Source organism: Amphiura filiformis, unplaced genomic scaffold (assembly GCF_039555335.1).
Source record: "Amphiura filiformis unplaced genomic scaffold, Afil_fr2py scaffold_123, whole genome shotgun sequence".
Lineage (NCBI taxonomy): Eukaryota > Metazoa > Echinodermata > Ophiuroidea > Amphilepidida > Amphiuridae > Amphiura > Amphiura filiformis.
Genome location: NW_027305587.1, coordinates 156,116 through 171,946, shown reverse-complemented (window position 1 = coordinate 171,946; position 15,831 = coordinate 156,116). Strand labels below are relative to the sequence as shown.

Below are 15,831 nucleotides of genomic sequence, written 5' to 3'. Positions count from 1 at the left end.
AAAGGTGTCAAAATGCTCAGGAGGATGAACCACTTCAAATGAGACGTGTAGGTAAAATGTTTGAAACATTTCATTTGTTTACTATGTAACACAAAGGTACACCAGGTTGTGACACAGGACCGGGTAAAAATGTGTTTTTGGCGTTGGTCTATCTAAATTTACTTGAAAAATAATGAGGCTTGTAAAAAAACACCTGTAGGGATCACACCACCTAATCGAGTTCCTATTCTTTTATTGTCAAAGGTTACCTAAGAATTCGTCATTTCCTCATGGTTAAAATATCATCATTCATTCAAAACACAATTTTTTCTAATGGTTTATGATATATTTTTACCGTTCACAAACACTTGTTGGGGGGGGCTGATGCAAAATAATTTCATCGCGAAAATTTTTCGGTGGCACCCATTTCAGATCTCAAAATTTCAGAGCCCCCTTTTTGATATGAAAATTATGGGTCAATCCCATAGAAAAGCATATAAACTCAATTTTCCGGGAAAATTATTTCAGCCCCTAGGAGGGTCAAAACTTTTAAGTTTGGCATCAGGCCCCCTAACAAGTGTTTGTGAACGGTCCTAACACCACCATTTCTTGGTAGTTGAGCCGCTCGATTTTTCGCAGCAGAACATGATGTAAACCATACCAAACTCTACAGAAGCGCCTCCATGTTGTGACATCATTTGTTGAATAGAACCAAAAACCGTCCTTCAATTTCAGAATAGTAATATCTTTAATCCATTTTCCCCATTTTAATGTACCAGGTATGGTCAGCAAATGGAAACACTTTTTGTTATTTTTTCAGTTAGATAGGGAGGTTGAACTTGATGTAGTGGTGCGACCTCTGTAAAGAAATTGTACAGATCACCAATTTTACTTTGAACTTGGCCTTGGAATTTTTTTTTGTACTGTTGTGATATACGTATTATGTATACATGTATTATATAGTGTAGGCCTATGACCTCGGAGCCATACGATGAAAAAAAATATAGTTGCTACAAGGTTTTGTGTGTTGTAAAGCAGGTAAGATTTTCATTAATTTATCTTTTGATGAGTAACATTTTAGACATTGTATTATGAGGCCAATATGAGAACAAAACCGGGGGACAAAACCACTGAACACAAAATTTTGAAACCCTTTTGTGCCACTTTTTAGACAATTGCAATGTTATCATGATTTATATACCTGTACATTACAGTTAATAAAAGAACATTCATTTTAGTGGACCATTTAGAAAAAAAAAATAGCCCCATGTCCCTCGCAAAAATCCCGGCATTTTTCGCTAGAGGCCAAAATCCAAAATGGCCGCCGCCACCATTTTGAAAATTTAAATTTTGAACCAGAGCACCTATAATCATGCACAAAGACACTTTTTCGGATATGTCGAGTACAAGGATTCCGATTCTGAAATTAGTTTGAATTTTTTCTGTAGACAATGGACAATTTTCAGTGAACGGCTCTTTTCAGAGCCACTAAAACCTTTAAAATTAGCAGGTAGGCGAGATCTGCTTGTCCTCTGTTGACAAGGGACAGTCTTCAGTGAACGGCTCTTTTCAGAGCCATCAGTAGGCAAGGCATGTCTTATTCTTAGGTACTTGAAGAAGTCAGAGCTACTCCTGACGAAAGCATGACAGTTCTAAACTTGTCCGCCGGCGAACCCGCTAAAAACACACTAATAATGTTATGAATTCCCGTCGTACAATTCAATTAATTTAAGCCATGATTTGTTTGAATATTTAGGACTAAAGCAAATCAGGACTTAGAAATATCTTATGATTCAGGTCTACCTCTGTCATATTTGTCCCATTATTATCGGACTTCGACATTTTTAGAAATCACAAATACCATCTTAAATATTTTTTGAATATTGAAAATAATCTCATTTGTTTTTGTTTCTTTATGATATTAATTTTCATTTCAGTATTGATATTAAGCGCTGGTTTTGCTACTTACCTTGGATGGTAAATTAGAAAAGCAGGAATTGGAATGATATGATGCTTCGTTTTTGTATTCAAGAAGTTAATATGTCAAGAATCTTCAAACCTATATCGGTAAGATGAATATCAATTAATTAAAAACCTGCCCACTCAACCACACACATTCTAATCGATAGGCTCTGATATGAAGGTACTAGTTTTTACGACTTTCGCTGACGGAGGTTCAGGTATTCGCACAGTGACGTATTTACAACGTTATCTTAAAGAGGGGTGACCCTATTGGTTTGGGATATGGATTGTCTTCAAACTTACATGCATTTTCAAATATCGTCCCCTTAGTGCATCTATGTGAGAAAACGAGAACATTTTAGCGTTAATGTGAATAATTATATGAATATACAGGGTGAGTCAAAAAAAGTGCAATAGAAGAAAGAATCCATTTTTATTTAAGAACCGCTTTGAACCTTATAGATTTTTAAACATTTTATAAATGATATATCCATTAGTGACCTTGTGTGAAAAAAACAAGGAATGGGCATTCACCGTTTTGTTTTTATGACACATTTTATAGCGATACCCAATTTTAATGTTTGTCCAAGAAACATCTAAAATTTGAAAGTCAGCCCACTCTGTGTAAGGTAGATTTGGAACAACTTCTATTTTCTTAACCTCATTGGCATTGAAATAATATGGAGTACCCAAATTGTTATTGTCCTTGGTCTTGTTTAAGGAAAAGAAACATTATTTGTTGTTATTTTCATTTTACCTTTACTTTAAAGATGTTTATTCTCTATCAAAAACATACACATTTGTGGGCGGATTTTTTCAAATGTCGAAATGAAATGCGCGCAAATTGAAGTGGAGTGAATTATAAAATATCCAGTAAGTTGGACATACTGGGATTTAAAAAACTGGAGTTGGAGTCGAGTGAGGTATGAAGGACTTGTTAAAAAGTTCGTTTGAACAGAAAAAAGAAATTAAAATAACGCAAAAACCAATCGTATTGAAGTTAAAGTCAGTTTCAGCGTTGGTGCCTTTATCGTGCATTGTGTGCTCTCATTCAAAATACATGATACCTCGTGGACAAATAATGAAATTGGGTATCGTAGCAAAAGGACTCATAAAAATTAAACGGTAGATGTGATTGACTTAAGGTTTTCACAACAGGTGACTATTGAGTGTGGTATTTATAGAAACTTTCAATAATTGGAAAGTTCAAAGTGGTTCTTACATAAATATCGATTCTTTGCTCTATTGCACTTTTTTTGACTCACCCTGTACAATATACGTGAATTGCATTATGGCTTGGCATCAAGAAACAACAATTTTGCCACAGAAGCTTGTTTTGGTGTCCATAGTTTTGTTTTTGACGGATATTGTTTCTCAAGACCACCAACTTCAACTTTACTGGACCTCTATCAGCATTGAGTCTTTTGAGATATGGCGGGTCAACGTTCACACAGAGGTCAAAATTTAAACTGTTCAAATGCTCTTCCATAGTCATGAGTTGAATGTGACCAGGGTCTTTGCTGTACTTTTTATTTTTTATGATGTAAATCAAATATAGAGTAGGCTAATGGTGATAAAACTACTCATTGCGCTGATCTTCTGTCCTATTGTTCAATCCGTACATTGCATTTTGGATGATGGATGTCGGGACTTTAGGACATCTACTGATATTAAAACTTTAAAATGCTCCAATTATGAGCCTCAAGAATTATTGTTGTAGGACAATAAGTAATAATTCTAGTTATGTATTGAAAATTATTATTTTTCCTCAAAGCTATGTACCTCCACAAACGTAAGCACGGTAGTTCGTGGATTCCTTTGCCGTTCCTCTACAATAGCTAATGGCAGCAACATGCCATCGTCCACAAGTCCTGTGTGTTCGTATAATGAATGGGATCTTTTGGAAGAAGTCATTGTCGGACGTGCAGAAGGGGCCACTGTTCCTCCCTTAACCGTGGCCATCAAGGTATGACATAGTAAACTATAGGAAAATTATGACATTTCGTCGGTCGCATCACACCCGGTACTATTCAAGATATTTTACTTTTTTGAGACAATTTGTGTGTAGTAATATGTTTTACCAACTTACAGACTTTAATTCTGTCTGAGATATAAAACTTTGATTTTGGTCTATTTGCTGTTTTCTTAATTTTTGTGTTTCATACTATACAAATATTGATTGCTACGAGGAGCATGGTTAAAATTATAGGCCCAAGGTCAAAGGGCATAGTCATGGTTTTGAGATCACCGTGGGCCTATAATTTTAAGCATGTCCCGAATATGAAGAAGACCCTTGTAATTTTAGGCACAAAATAAAGTGCCCTCCCGAAAAATGCCACCACAAATATGGGTACACAGACTACACACAAATATGGGCACACACCCATAATCTATATAAATAAAAGGAAGCCGCTAAATCTTGTCCAGAAGCAGGCTCCGAGATGCTTTTACTTTCAGCTCTGATTTATTCGTACATTGATCGGGTACATATTGCCATTAAACCATCTGACGTTCATTTTTGCAAAACTATTCAATCACTATGGAAATAACAAAAAAATGGTCGGTTGCTAGGCCGTTGAGGTCAATAACCTTATGGGTCAGGTCATGACGGTTGCTAGGCCGTTGAGGTCAATAACCTTATGGGTCAGGTCATGACAGCAAACGCGTCAAATGCAAGCGATGTCCAACACGCGCGGTAAGTGGCGAGTCACGCACCTGCGCGTACATGGTTTCACGCGCATTGCGGCGCATGGTATGGACGCACCTAATGTTGGCTTACCGCGCGTAGGCCTACGCCCAGACAAACAAGTATCTAGACCTATAACTTTGGTTCGCGTAGTGAAGTCAACACTGCTTAGCAACGATTTTGACAAGGACGCAAACAAGCAGACATGTTCGCGTCTACAGAACATGTTGCATTTGACGCGGGCGATAACGGCGCAGCAATCACGCAAACGATCGCGTTTTTCGTTCCAGACATGAACGCTTATTTCTCCGCGTCCGACCACCCGACCAAAATCACCTTGGATACGTGGCTTCACCTACTGCCATGGTTAGGGATGGGCAGTTACAGGTCTAGGTGGTATGTCTATGGGCCTACGTATGTGTACGCCCAGACAGTATGTGTGTACGTGACTGACTGCTTCTCTGAGTCAGTGGCGGATCCTGGAATTTGGGAAGGGGGCACACTCGGAAATTGTTTGCCGCCACCTTTTGACGAAGCACCATTGTGTCGCGCGCCGTGCAGCCGGCTGTGTCCCCTCAGAATTGGAAACTTGGTCAAAGCAAAGGCCTTGAAGCAATTTCGGGGGGATCATTGGGTGTTAAGCTGATGAAATGGGGGGTAATTGGGTGACAGATTTACAAAAAAGTCCACTTTTCAGAGGGAATGTTAAAATGTAGCCAACAGAGTCGTGCAACTGTTCAGTAGGCCTATAGCCCGAAAACTGAGGTTAAATGTTAGGGGGTGGATGAGCCCACTTTAGTGGAACTTGAAAGTCCACATTTTGGAAATTCTGCGGCCCCGCAAATAAATCCTGGCTCTAATGTAGGCCTAGCTATTAACAACACGGGCTCGCTTAAAATGTTTTGCTGCAACTTTTAGCAAACATGTTGCTTACATGTTTTATACCATAATAACCCGAAATTGAAACGTTTTTTTCCCTAGCAACCTCTTCTAACATTAATGTTTTATGTTTGTTGGGATAAAGTAAAAATCAACCATTTTGTCACGAGCTGTTTCAAAAGAAATCTGAGGATTGAGTGAGTAACAACATTATCACATGTCTGGATATTCACGTCTGGATATTCAAGTTTAGCTTCTTTAATATGACAGGAGCTAACATATGATTATCAAGCTAACATGCTCATTACTATACTGGATGAATAATCTACACCAAGATACCATGATTATCATCACCGTTGACCATGTTTACTAACCACTCCCGTTTACTAACCGCTCCCGTTTACTAACCGCTCCCGTTTACTCAACTAGCGGGGACCCGCGAAACGCGGGTCTCCCGCTAGTTCTTAATATTATAAAATAGTGTTATTTAAGGGTTGACAATATTGGACAAAAAAAATGTTTGCAAAAAATTAATTACAGCAACATTTTGAAAACATTTTAAAAATATTTTTGTAATGTCTTTTTTTTTTAACAAGTTCATTAGGAATGTTGATTTCAACTGTAAATTTTGTTAATTGTGAACAATTCCTATAAAAAACGAAATTTAGTGACGTTTCACCACAACACTAGTGGCTTCTTCAGACTGGTAACTCATCACATATAACTGATGAAGTCAGATGTGATGAGTTGCCAGTCTGAAGAAGCCACTAGTGTAGTGGTATTGTAACCAGCAGGTTATGAATTTTGCCATCATATTCTGTCATCACAGTCGTTGGGCTGTGCTCAGCTCGTGTAATAACATACACACTTTTGATTTTAATTTTAAAGGGTTCAACTGTTGAGGAGAATTGGAATTTCTTCTCCAAGTATGGTGGTAGAAGTTTTCCTTTAGATCATGTTAAGAAAGCCAAGGCTGAACTTGAGGAGTTCTGCTCTGTCCTTAGGCGAGAAGGTGTCATTGTCCGAAGACCAGATGTTGTTGATTTTAGCGTCAAGTACACAACACCAGATTTTACTTCAACAGGTATTTACAATACTTACTTACTTACTTACTTACTTACTTACTTACTTACTTACTTACTTACTTACTTACTTACTTACTTACTTACTTACGTATTAAATATGAGAAAGAAATGTTCTTATAACTCAATACAGGTCAAGTTGCAATGCCTCGGGATCTTCTTATTGTCATCGGTGATGAGATAATAGAGAGCCCTATGGCGTGGCGTTGCAGATTCTTTGAATATCGCGCCTACAGGTCACTTCTCAAAGAATACTTCAATGGTGGCGCTAAATGGACTGCTGCTCCTAAGCCACAGATGAGTGATGAACTTTATGATGAGGTAAAGTAGTCTAGTTGCAGAGTGTACGGTGTTTTATTATGTGGATTCTTTTTTATATTAAGGCAGGAACCAAGTTGGTGGCAAAAATACACCTTGCGCCTTGAGTTATGTCCCTAAAAGGTTTAATCAGATTGTGTTCAAAACCACATCAAATTATTGCTCTGGTCAAAACGAATCAGAAAAGGTATAGTCTTAGTCTATCTGCAACGTGTGGTTCTCAAAGTACAAGCAACAAGGTCAAAGGCCGAATTTAGGGCTCCACAGGGGGTCAAAACTTAACATTTTGTTCAAGCCACACAAATGTTTTCCTCTGGTAATAAAGATTCAGAAAAAGTATAGTTTGGTCTTTCTATAACTTAGAGTTCTCAAGTTTTAAGCAGAAAGGTCAAAGGCCATGTCTTTTCATCCAGTTACTTTTGTAACGAGACATCCTAACTGGTGCAAACTATTCTTTATTTGAATTAGTATCATAAATCATGCCATTTTATAGTGACCATTTTTTATTGAAAATTAGAGCGGTTTTTTGGTTTTAACCCATGTGTTGGCCAAATTGCGACCTTTGACCTTTTTGTATATAATTCGAGCACCATACATCTCAGATAGTTCAAACCATACTTTTTCTGACTCGCTACGATTAGAGCAATACTTTGGCGTGATTTGTAACAAGATCTGAGTAATTTTGATATTTGATCCTTAATTTTATTCTTTGTTTATCTATCTTGTGTACGATGTAAAATCGGAATATCAAATATTAATTCAAAATGATTATTTCATTTTGAAAGGAATACGTGAAATACAGTGTTGAAGAGCGCCAAAAGCTTGTCACACAGGGTCGTTTTGTCACCACGGAATTTGAGCCTTGCTTCGATGCTGCTGATTTCATACGAGCTGGCAAGGATATCTTTGCGCAGAGAAGTCAGGTTTGTATATATATGCCCGTACAGTTTATACTAAAAGTTGCTCCAAAGCACCTTAGCTTCTTCCGCTAGGGCCTATCTGCTACGATTTTCTGCTGAAAAGATGGATGTAATCCGCAATTTTGCATGTGGTTTTCTGTTGCGGCAAACACTGTTTTCCGTTTTCCGACGTTTGCGGGAATTTTTCCCCTGCGACAGATACATCGGTTTATTTCTTACCACAGGGTTCCTCATCAGCTAAAAATTCTGTAACATCTTCAGTTGCACAAGACGAATAAAGTGAAAAAAGACACCGACTTATTGTTTGAGCAGAAGTAACAGAAGGACTTGTGAGTGCCCATCCCTTATGCTGGTTTAATACTTTCCTGCCGCTGGAAAGGAAGACCCGCTCGTTTGCGTGATTGCGTGTAGCGTAGACGCGAACCTGCTTAGTGTGTCCGTGTTTGCGTCCTTGCCTTACCCGGTGGTTGATATACAGTGTCGACTTCACTACCCGCATCAAAGCCAGTTGTCTCGGTGCTCGTTTGCCTGGGTATCGCACCCATACCAGTCAAACGAGCTAGACAAATGACTTTGGCGCGCGTAATGAATTCAACACTACATTTAGTCGCTGCGGCAAGTTCTGCCGAAATAGAAAATACTACCACAAAATTGCCGCTGTGTCTGTCTTAAGGAAAAAACGTAGAGACGAGTACCTAAAATGATTTTCAATGTGTAATAGGTAACTAATAACATGGGCATAGAATGGATGCGACGACATCTTGGAGACAAATACAACATCCATGTACTCTCATTTGATGATAATCCTTATCCACTGCATATCGATGCTACCTTCAATATCATTGGTCCAGGTATAGTACTTGCTAATCCAGACCGACCATGCAACCAGATCGAGATGTTTAAGAAAGCAGGTTGGAAGATCGTCCATCCACCAAAACCTATGATGCCCGATGGTACGTTCTACGATTAAATTATTTTGACAATAAAAGCCAAATGTATAAATTTGTTTTACCATATTGCTATGGTAGTTAGTCCGATTTTTACATCACTTCGCCATCGAATATAGACTGGTAAAGTCAGAGCAGCCGAAAGCTATCCAACTAACGGGAGTAATAAGAGCAAAGATAAATTAATACTCTAAAGGTTGAGACAGAAGCCATCGTATGGTTTTTATTTTTTATTTCATTTCAGATCACCCCCTCTGGATTACCTCCAAATGGTTATCCATGAACGTCTTAATGCTGGACCCCACTCGTGTCGTCGTTGACAAAAATGAAAAGTCCACCATTGAGATGTTTGAGAAGCTGGGTATCAAGACTATTCCAGTCTCCTTACGTTTCGCGAACTCCCTTGGAGGAGGATTCCATTGCTGGACTTGTGATGTCCGTCGTCGTGGAAAATTGGAATCGTACTTGTAAAACCAAGGCAATGAAAAGCTATGAAACAAGCTAAGACAGTGATTAAGATATATCTGATGTGATCAGGGCTGGATCTTAACTTTTTTGGGCACTTTCCAGTCGGGCGTGTAACTCTAAAAGTTGCACGGCAGACAGAAACATTACAATTGCGATTTTTTCCGGAAATAATTATATTGTTACAATAAATGCGAAAAAGAAAACGATAGACGATAGTCTAGTATTAAATTTTATACACGCAGAAGTTAAGGGTACATTCTCTTTTGCAATTTCGAGAGCTAAAATGGGATGTTTTTGCCATATTAAACATCAAATTTGGCCTAGATATAATCATCGGAAATACGAAAGTTATATTGCAACTGAAAGGGAAAGATTTATATATTATTATTTTTCCATTGCTGTTTTTATTTTCAGACTCTGATTGGGACTGGGAGTGTATGAAGTAGGTCATTGATTCTAGCACTCGCTGCTTTTTTTAAATTTCTACATGCAGTCTGGACTCGAAACTAAGATAGTATTTGGAATATGGACCTCGCGCAATACAATCGGGGTTTGTTTTCATTAGCAACGGGAGACAAAATAGGGGGAAATGGCACATTGGCACTTCTTTTCAGGATTCATGTTATTTTATATGAAGGATATGCATGTCTTCGTGTCAAAAAAAATTACTATGTCAAGGTCATGACCCAAGAGAATGTATCCTTAAGTGCTACTGTTAACATTTAGATTTGAGCCCTGCTTGTGACTAATTGTTCTTTATTAACAGTGGCGTAGATTTCTGTATGACATTATGGGGTGGTGTTGGAAAAATTCTTGAATTTTAATGTGAATCAACATTTTGTCATATGGACATGGACTGCTTTTCATTTTCTATGGGATTTTACACACAGCATCATTCCACAACGCTCCTTGAATCATTCCGCAACGTGACATACTGTCGGAAAATTTGGCATAAAGAGACGGATGCCCAAGATATTTTTCAAATGGATACTGATAATTGTTTATTTTACATCCTAAGTTTTACATTTAGTGCAAAATTAAATATCTCAGATTACTACATATCAATTTGTAATTAAGCGCTCTTTTTTAAAGTCATAGTTCATTGAATTTACAACCGTATGACAAAGCAAGCGAAAATAGTAACTTTTAGCACAATATTTGAAATTTAAAGAGAATTGACCATTGCTCATTCTAGCGACTCTAGTGTATGGAGCATATAAGTGCTTTTTCATTTAATGACATAAAATTTGAAAAATATTGTAAGGAACACTTGAGGTTTTGACTTTTAACACCTACATTTTGGTCCAAAAATGTGCTTGGATAGGTAGTTTTCAACAGATTTTCCACATTCGCCTTGCTATTACATTGAATTGTGTTATCTGTTGACCTAATGACTAAAAGTGTTTTAGGGGGAAGTGGTAGCTTTCGTTTGATATAAAATCAATTCTGATTGGATGAAGGGAACACTTGAGGTTTCGACAAAAAACAATCAAAGAGGCCCATTTTTTAGCTAGAAGCTTCACAGCTCCTACATTGCTATGCACTCAACCGTGTAGTGTAATCAAAGACTGTGGTGGAGACATTCGCTGCTTGTTGTTCTCTGTTTGGAAGCTCTTGGGACGAAAATGTGTGCTCAGTTTGCATATGCAAATTAGGAAATTTGGGTGGTTTGGAAAAGTATCTCCTACCGAAATAATTCACCTAACAAAAATAGTTTGCCATCAGCTAAATAGTTTGTATGCGCATAGCGAACTAAAAATAGTTTGCAATCGCTCAGCCATCAGCTGAGCGACTACAAAACCCAGTACAAAGATTCGGTAGAAAAGAAATATGTACGCCCAAATTTATACTGCCAATGCATTAACGAGTTGCCAATAATTATGTTTATGTTTATTTTTGTAAGTTATTTGTTGAACCGTTAATGTATAGTTGCATTTGAGTGATTTTGTTTTCTGATGATTTCTCTTTTTCCGAATAAAATGTTGTAATTAAAAATATAAACTGGTCCTTCATTAGTATACATACATACTATATACCCTGCAACTGTAAACACTCAACGTGAAGGCTGTGTATGCAAAAACGTCTCCATAAAATGAATATTATGATCTCTTAGTGTCTGTCGCTATGCGCATACAAAACTAAACGATGTAAATAGCAATTCGGTATCACATGATCAGTGATGCTTCCCGTTTTAGTGATCGCTCCCATGTACTCAGTTAGCATACCGGTAGTTTTACTACATTTGTATAATTAGGGAACTGTTGTGCGGGTGTTGGGGTGAGTTTATGAGTATGTGAGTATGTATGTACATTGAAGGCTACGTCAGTTCCGGGCGTCAGTTTAGATCTAAATATCGCCAAATTCATACGGATGATTGAGGAATATACGAGAATTGCAATAAACTATATTTAGTTGAAATCGGTCAAGAATTGGCTCCTAAATCGGTGATAAGGTGAGTTTTTATTATGGGCACTATACGCAGGGGCACTACGCCATCGTGCTAAAACGAAGCAGAGCCACGCACTTACGCGCCAGAGACAAGTGGACAAAATATATGGAAAGAAAGATGGTCCTGTGTCACAACCTGGGGTACCTTTGTGTTACATAGTAAAAAATGAAATGATTCAAACATTTTACCTACACGTCTCATTTGAAGTGGTTCATCCTCCTGAGCATTTTGACACCTTTTAAAAAAAATGGAAATCGGTTTAAAAATGAGAGAGTGCGGGCAAAAGCAATCACAAAGTAGGTGGGATAACCCCACCTCTTTTTTCCATATTTACAATCATTCTGAGCAAGTATTAGTCTTTTAAATGACCTTCTGTATTTATTTACTTGGTTTAGATGTCTGGGAGTTCATTTAGACATTTTTTTACTAGATTCAAATTTTAATGGGGGTTTTAGATCAAATTTACGATACGAATCCCTCCTCCTAATCCTCCTCCTCCTAATCCTCAACCACCCTTGGCACATTTCATGCCAAACGTCATAAGAAAATAATTACAAATTATTTTAAAACAGGTTAAAAACATGAGTAATATAGAATAAATTAGCCTCAATTTAAGACCTAATTGAATCTTCTAAGTGAAGGAATATTCAAGAGACAGTGTTTTGAAATCCAAGCTGCACATCAAAATGTAACAAAACCACCTTTTTGGGTAACCCCAGTATATTACACAGGATCAGATAGAAAAACGAGGCAAAAATGATTTGGTCACGGGTACGTGGTTAAGGGCTGGGGTATGAACGTTTGCACAGTATTTTTTGTGGGACATTAGAGCACGTCAGACATATCGAATTACATTCTGAATACGAAGGATGTCCTTCTGATATCAAATAATTTAAAACGGCTTTATAAATAGGGAAATATTGTGGGTATGTGAGTATGTATGTCCATTGAAAGGGCTTTTCAATGGACATACATCACATGTCATATGGGGAAAATACAGGGTGCACGCCACCAAATAAGAGTTCCTATTCATTTATGTGTTAAAAGGTATTTGTTAAGCCTCCATGGTTCATTCAAAACACCATATCAATGGCGTAGCGAGGGGGTAAGGGGTACTTGCCCTGGGCGCCACCCCTAGTGGGGCGCCGAAGCGACCAATTCAGCATCGCATCGATTCCAGGCGATGAAAGTCAAAATGTTCGGGAAGACCGATATTCAACTTCACTATAACCAAATTTAATTTAATTAGTGGTAGGCCCTATTTGTTCAAATTTGGCGCGCAATTGTTTCAAGAATAGGCAGGCCTGAGAATAGGGGGCATTATGAATCCTTAAGCATGGGCGCCACAAGCTACGCCATTGCACTTTACCAAAATATCTTCTACCATAACCAACAATATTTTGGTAGGTATGCAGCTCGATATTTCCAGTGTTTTTGTACATTATATCTGCCTTGAACATTAATAATAAACCATGAACAGGGAGTCTGAACAGGTAACACGTTTTGACTTTCAGCCTTATCAATAATATTTTGCTTCATATTGTGATGAACTATCCTAGTGAGAAGCCTTTGTTAGGACCATTATCAATGTTAATACAAGGGAATTTTCCCACGACTCTTGACTCTACAGTGAAGTGAATAAGTTAATTTGTTTCGAATCAAGATTTTAACTCGAATTTTTGTGGAAATTGCTCAAAAATAATGTTAGCTTCATACTCTTTGATATTTATTCCTACTCTAAGTTGTAACGCAAATAAATCAAATCAAATTGTGTGGTATTATATGGTGCGAGGCCCAATACTAGGGGAGCTAGGACCACCTCCTTTGCACCCCCACAGAACCGAACCAAGCCAACTTTTTTAGGTTCCTGAAATTACCCAAAACCATAATCAGGATGTTCCCAAAAATATAACTGGCAGGGGGAAATGGTCATCGAACTTGGCATAGGGTCAAATTTCAAACTTGCTCAAATTGTATTAAAAACCATTCCAATCAGGGGCGTAGCCAGCTTTCTTGGTAGGGGGGGGGGGGGGCAAAATAAAATTGCGGCGGCACAGACCAAAAAATTGCAGTTGCATCATACAATACATAGAGACTGTATGTCTTCGAGCTTCACAAAAAAGCTTCATTGGGACGATGTGGGCGCGTAGCGAGCTAAATTTTGGGATTTTCGCTCATTATCAGGATGGAAAGGGCTTTATCTTTACAATGTTTTTACACTATTTTGGCTCATGATCGGGGTGAATTTTGGTAGAAAAGGGGCTCCTTATCCTTTTCTATTCATTTGCCCCACTGATTTTCTCTTTCATTTTTTGTCAGAGGGGCACTTTGTTCTTTCATTTTTTTGTCAGGGGGCAGGGGGGCATTCATTCCTCTAGTCACAAGGATTCAGAAAATGTATAGTTTGACATATCTAGGACCTACCGTTCTTGAGTTATAATCAAAAAGGTCAAATGTCACGTTTTTGGCTCTGTAGGCGTCAAAAAGATCAAAGTGCTCCGATTTTGACAAAAGAGGTATCAAAATGTTCGTTTTGATAAAACAATTCAAATAAGGATAGGATTACACCATTTATGATGTTTCGTTACCTAGGTAACACAGCAAAATAGGGGGCATTCATTCCTCTAGTCACAAGGATTCAGAAAATGTATAGTTTGACATATCTAGGACCTACCGTTCTTGAGTTATAATCAAAAAGGTCAAATGTCACGTTTTTGGCTCTATAGGCGTCAAAAAGATCAAAGTGCTCCGATTTTGACAAAAGAGGTATCAAAATGTTCGTTTTGATAAAACAATTCAAATAAGGATAGGATTACACCATTTATGATGTTTCGTTACCTAGGTAACACAGCAAAATAGGTTAAGTACCATTGAGGCATATTGACCTTGACCTATTTTGCTGTGTTACCTACGTAACGAAACACCCAAAGTGGTGCAATCCTATTTTTACACCTCTTTTGGCAAAATCGAAGCACTTCGATGCTTTTACCCCCATAGAGCCAGAAACGTGACCTTTGACCTTGTTGGTTATAACTCAAGAACGGTACGTCCTAGTTAGGTCAAACTATACATTTTCTGAATCCTTGTGACTAGGGGAATACATTAAAATGGTTTTAACACAATTTGAGCAAGTTTGAAATTTGACACTGTGTAAAGTTCGATGACACCCCCCCCCCCCCACTTGGGGCCAGTTTATATTTTTGGGAACATCCTGATTATGTTTATAGGTCATCTCAGGAACCCAAAAATGTTGGTTTGGTTCGGTTTTGTGGGGGTGCAAAGGATGTGGTTCTAGCTCCCCTTGTAAAATACTTCCAAGCAATAATAAATAGGGTGTGCATTTTTGGGCAATGGGCTGGTTGAATTTACTAGGTGGGCAAAATAATTTATTTGTGGGCACCTTTTTAAAAAAGTAATATTAGTGAAAAATGTTCCATTTTAAAAATATTTCAATTTTTTTCCTAAATACAACAAAAATTGTACACACAAATAGAGAAAAAAAGTACATAAAGTGAGGGGCTTCAATTGGGCCTTCATTTTGAAACATTGCCCAATTCTTAATGGACACATGCCCCTCAGACACCCCTTTCATCTTTATTTAACAGATTGGTGTTCAGACCAATCAAGAAATCTCGGCTACGCGTCTGAAAGCTCTCTCCGTTTGGATCTAAAAGTCGCCAAATTCGGGAATATACAGGAAGTCCAATGAACATTATTTTTGGTTGAATGTGTTGAAAATGATTAAGAATTGGCTAGAACAAGTTCTTGTTCCTCGAGGAGGGGGTCCCGCAAAGCGGCCAACCAGGCGCTGTATAGGACTGGTGGATTTTGTAATGTCAGAGAGGGATTGTCATGGTCCCACTGAACAAGTGCTAGAATTGGCTTCAAAAACAGTGAAAATATGGTTGAAAGTGGGGTTTTTTTTTTGCTTGTTTTGCTTTTTTTTAAAGATCGTAATGTACGATCTTTTAAAATGAGTTCGGTCAATTTTTTAATTGAATTCAACCAAATTCAGTGTGATTTTGGGACAACAGAGCCTGTTTGAATTTAAGCCATATTATGACTTTAAATCCCCCATTAGAGCCCAACAGTTAAGCGGTTGTTTTTCCTTCATTTTACCTCATTAGTTTGGCTTAATTGA

The 15,831-nt window shown here is 37.9% G+C and overlaps 1 protein-coding gene across 1 annotated transcript; it reads left to right on the top strand.

Annotated features, from left to right (window-relative positions):
* The first annotated feature begins 909 nt into the window (after nucleotides 1–909).
* LOC140145059 (glycine amidinotransferase, mitochondrial-like) lies at nucleotides 910–9,714 on the top strand. Its single transcript, XM_072166846.1, has 8 exons — nucleotides 910–1,017; nucleotides 1,917–2,046; nucleotides 3,716–3,907; nucleotides 6,395–6,590; nucleotides 6,722–6,909; nucleotides 7,692–7,829; nucleotides 8,548–8,779; nucleotides 9,018–9,714. The coding sequence occupies exons 2-8, from the start codon at nucleotides 1,987–1,989 to the stop codon at nucleotides 9,242–9,244; spliced, it is 1,233 nt and encodes a 410-aa protein (XP_072022947.1). The 5' UTR covers nucleotides 910–1,017; nucleotides 1,917–1,986; the 3' UTR covers nucleotides 9,245–9,714.
* The last annotated feature ends 6,117 nt before the right edge of the window (nucleotides 9,715–15,831 follow it).

Excerpts from the sequence above, each read along its gene's own strand:
- LOC140145059 (XM_072166846.1), top strand. The coding sequence starts at position 1,987 with ATGATGCTTCGTTTTTGTATTCAAGAAGTTAATATGTCAAGAATCTTC. Across the intron at positions 2,047-3,715 it reads GAATCTTCAAACCTATATCG|CTATGTACCTCCACAAACGT; the intron begins GTAAGATGAATA and ends TTTTCCTCAAAG. Across the intron at positions 6,910-7,691 it reads GTGATGAACTTTATGATGAG|GAATACGTGAAATACAGTGT; the intron begins GTAAAGTAGTCT and ends TCATTTTGAAAG.